Source organism: Podarcis gaigeae, assembly GCF_964106915.1.
Source record: "Podarcis gaigeae genome assembly, chromosome: 10".
Taxonomy (NCBI): domain Eukaryota; kingdom Metazoa; phylum Chordata; class Lepidosauria; order Squamata; family Lacertidae; genus Podarcis; species Podarcis gaigeae.
In genome coordinates, this window is record NC_139686.1 from 35843760 (window position 1) to 35847178 (window position 3419).

The window sequence follows — 3419 nt, forward strand, 5'->3', positions numbered from 1 at the left end:
CGTATGTTCATGCAATATCAAAATTTAAAAATGACTGGATAATTATTTGTTAAGCTGCAAAAAGGAAAATATATTTATGCATACGAATTGCTGTTCTGTCCCATTTCAGTTGAATATTTACGGTGCTCATATTTAGCATGGTAGTATGCTATTTCTTTGCATATACTGATGCAGAGCATTCGCAGAATCTCAATTAGGCAACCTTTCCCCCCTTGTCTGCTTCCCAAAGAAACATCATACAGCCTGAGGAATTTCATGAAACAAATTATTTATGTAGCTTAATTGTGTCCATATACCAGCTGTTGCTGTAGGAAACCTTTTAGCACCCCCTGTTGTTTGGAGTTACTTTAATTCTTGATGTATTCTCTGTGTGTATTGCACATGCACGTTCCCTGGATGTTACGTGCAGTACCTTCAATATGCTGCCTTGCTAGATTGTTGACGCAGAAAAGTGCAGTGTGCAGTTTGGCCCATCTCTCTCTCTAGGGATGCTGTCTTACTGCCAATTGATTTTTCATGCTAAAGGCATCTCTTTCTGGAAAAGTGGTGAATTTATTTAGAATACCTTTTAGCTTTATTACCCTTTATAGCTATGTCCTGTTGAAAATAGTGTTGGGTGCTTTTATCCATACTGTTCACATTGAACTGTACTTAAAGCTGCAGTTAGGAATTTTAAAAGGTGTGTATAAATCCTCTCTCTACAGTTTGCATTAAAATTATCATTATAGGGTAAAATCTAGGAAGATGCATCTAATGGAAAATATTAATTAGAAAAACAACTTTCTTTTATAGCACTTTCTGTCAGGGGATACACCTGGCATGCCTTGCAGTCACTCGCATTGTTCTGATTTGAGACTAACAATCCTTAATGTCCCAACTACTCATTCTAATCTAACCCTGTCATCCTTGCCTTTTAATAGCCACTGGAATCATCTTGTGGTAGCCTTAGGCTACTAAAAAATTATTACTCATCTTTCTGAAGAACAGTGAAAATGAAAAATTGAGACAATTTTATGGTTTGGAATCCCCCTTGGGACGTAACAGACACCTATTGTAGGAAAACCACTCTCACATTTTGGAGAGAATATCTGTGGTCTGCATTGTGGGAGTAGTAGAATATCTGCAATATGTTTTACGTTGCTTCACCTGAGCATGTGCTCAGCACACATATGGAACATACAGCATGCTCAGAGAACATTGTATACCGCCTTCCATTTCAAGGAAATGTCTCCTCTTCCTTCAACTCTTTCATTAACTAACTCCTAGTTTGCACTGAGATTCTTGATCATATTTATTGCTATATTTGAAGGAGAAATGAGTTCAAGGTTGTATCCAATGCTAGCCCTGCTCAGAGTAGGCCCACTGAAGTTAATTTACACAGGTTCATTAATTTCAATAGATCTATTTTGAGTAGAACTTCAATTCTGCTTTGAAATGAGTGCTGAATGGATAATAACCAGTCCTGGAAAACACAGCACGAGTTACCAGTGCCTAGCAACTTACTGTGGTAGCTCAGGTTTTCTCAGCTGGAAATTGTGGCATATCCTTAACGTCATGTATAATGTTATGTTATTTCAGGCCTTTTTAGCAGGATTATAATAAAGACATTGATACCAACATTTCCGGTTAGATGAAGAATGTTGGTATAATCAAAACGTTATTTGTTCAATCTCATGCACTCTTATGAGTACCATGTTTGTTCTAATTTCAGGTATCTGCAAATACAGAAGATTCTTCAATGAGTGGCTATTTATACAGATCAAAGGGCAGCAAAAAACCATGGAAACACCTGTGGTTTGTGATAAAAAATAAAGTGCTCTACACATACGCTGCTAGTGAGGTGAGAAATCAGATCTCACAAGTTAATGTAGAACATTGCATGGTTGAATGAGTGGGATGCTGGGAGTGGAGTCTAAAGGCCTGCTCAGACACGGGGGCTTTCAGGAAATCACTGAAAATAGTGGCTGGTATGATGGGGCAGAGCTGCCCTCCAAACACTGGTGGCACTGTAGCTTGCTTGGGTGGAGGCAGAGTCAGGACTCTGTAGACACACTGGTCAGAGCACTGGATTGGTTCTGCTGCTGTATCCACTGCCTGCTCCTGCTCTCTGATTAAACAGACAAAATGAGATACAAATGGTGTTGAAATCCCATAAGGAAACCTTAAGATCCATCCCACGGATCTGGTGCTGCCTTGATATTGCACAAAACACTTTTTTGTATGCTATTGACCTAGACCTCAGATTATTTTGCAAATGGTTACAGTAGTTTTCTTTGTAAAATTAGGATGTGGCTGCATTGGAGAGCCAGCCTTTATTGGGATTTACAGTTGCTGAAGTCAAAGATGAACACTCGGAGTCTAAACTTTTCCATTTGCTGCACAAGAATACTTTATTTTATATATTCAAAGCGGATGACCCCCATTCAGCACAAAAGTAAGTGAGCTTTTTTTTTTTTTTTAAAAAAATGCTAATTAAAAAGTCTCATGATTATTTTCAAAGTTTTATTAGGGAATTTATAACTATACAGTTTTGTAGAAGTATATACAGGTATGATTGGCCTGTCCATTTCAGTCAGAAGAGGTTCCTCAAGTTCCCATACAAAGTCTCTGCCGCCCTCACAAACTGCAGAAAATTAGGGAAAGCATTAAAATGCCCCATCCTTGCACTAGGCTTTTGTAGAAAGAACAAGCAGAAACTTGCTGGCTCTGCAAAGTGAAGAAGAATGAGAGAGAAAACTATGTATTTCTCCCTAGACCCATACATTGAATATCAGCAAGCTGTATGCTGGTTCAAGACTGGATGCTGCTCGAAATATACTTTCATTCTAATCTCATGGTTCTTTGCAGTTTTTATTCATGATTTTGAAAGCTATTCAATAGTGTCTGTATATGCCATACTTTTCCGTGTATAAGACTGTTAAGTTGTGGGTGAACATATCAGACGACACAGTGATTCTTCAAACAGCTCTTGTTTATTCAGAGGCCAGAACAGAACTGAGCTGAAGGGCTCAGTCAGCCTGCTTATATAGAGCTCCAGTACACATAATTGTAACAACTTTCTAAAACTATCCAATCACTGAACGTCACTTTCGATCCCTTATTTGCATAACTATCTACAGTATCCCCCTGCTGGCCCAGGGTGAGAACTTCAGTACATAACAAAGACTATGTTTTTTTACTCTAAAATAAGATTCAAAATTGGGGCTCGTCTTATACACGGATAGTATCTCCCCCCATTTTCTTAAATCGGAGTCCCCCAAAATAGGGGGCATCTTATACATGGGAGCATCTTATAGACGGAAAAATACGGTACTTTATAAATATTGTGACAAATAGAGTTGAAAGTTTTCAATTATACAAGCTCTGGAAAACATTCTGTTTGCTTAAAAAAATATTAAATGCTTTTCCTTTTCAAACAG

At 38.1% G+C, this 3419-nt stretch overlaps 1 protein-coding gene across 1 annotated transcript in view; it reads left to right on the forward strand.

The window, feature by feature from the left end:
- The window catches only part of FGD6 (FYVE, RhoGEF and PH domain containing 6), a 58258-nt gene that overhangs the window by 51096 nt on the left and 3743 nt on the right, over window positions 1–3419 (forward strand). The window contains exons 19-20 of the mRNA XM_083698553.1: window positions 1712–1840; window positions 2286–2434. Coding sequence (XP_083554679.1) covers window positions 1712–1840; window positions 2286–2434 — 278 coding nt within the window. The remainder of the gene's footprint in view (window positions 1–1711; window positions 1841–2285; window positions 2435–3419) is intronic.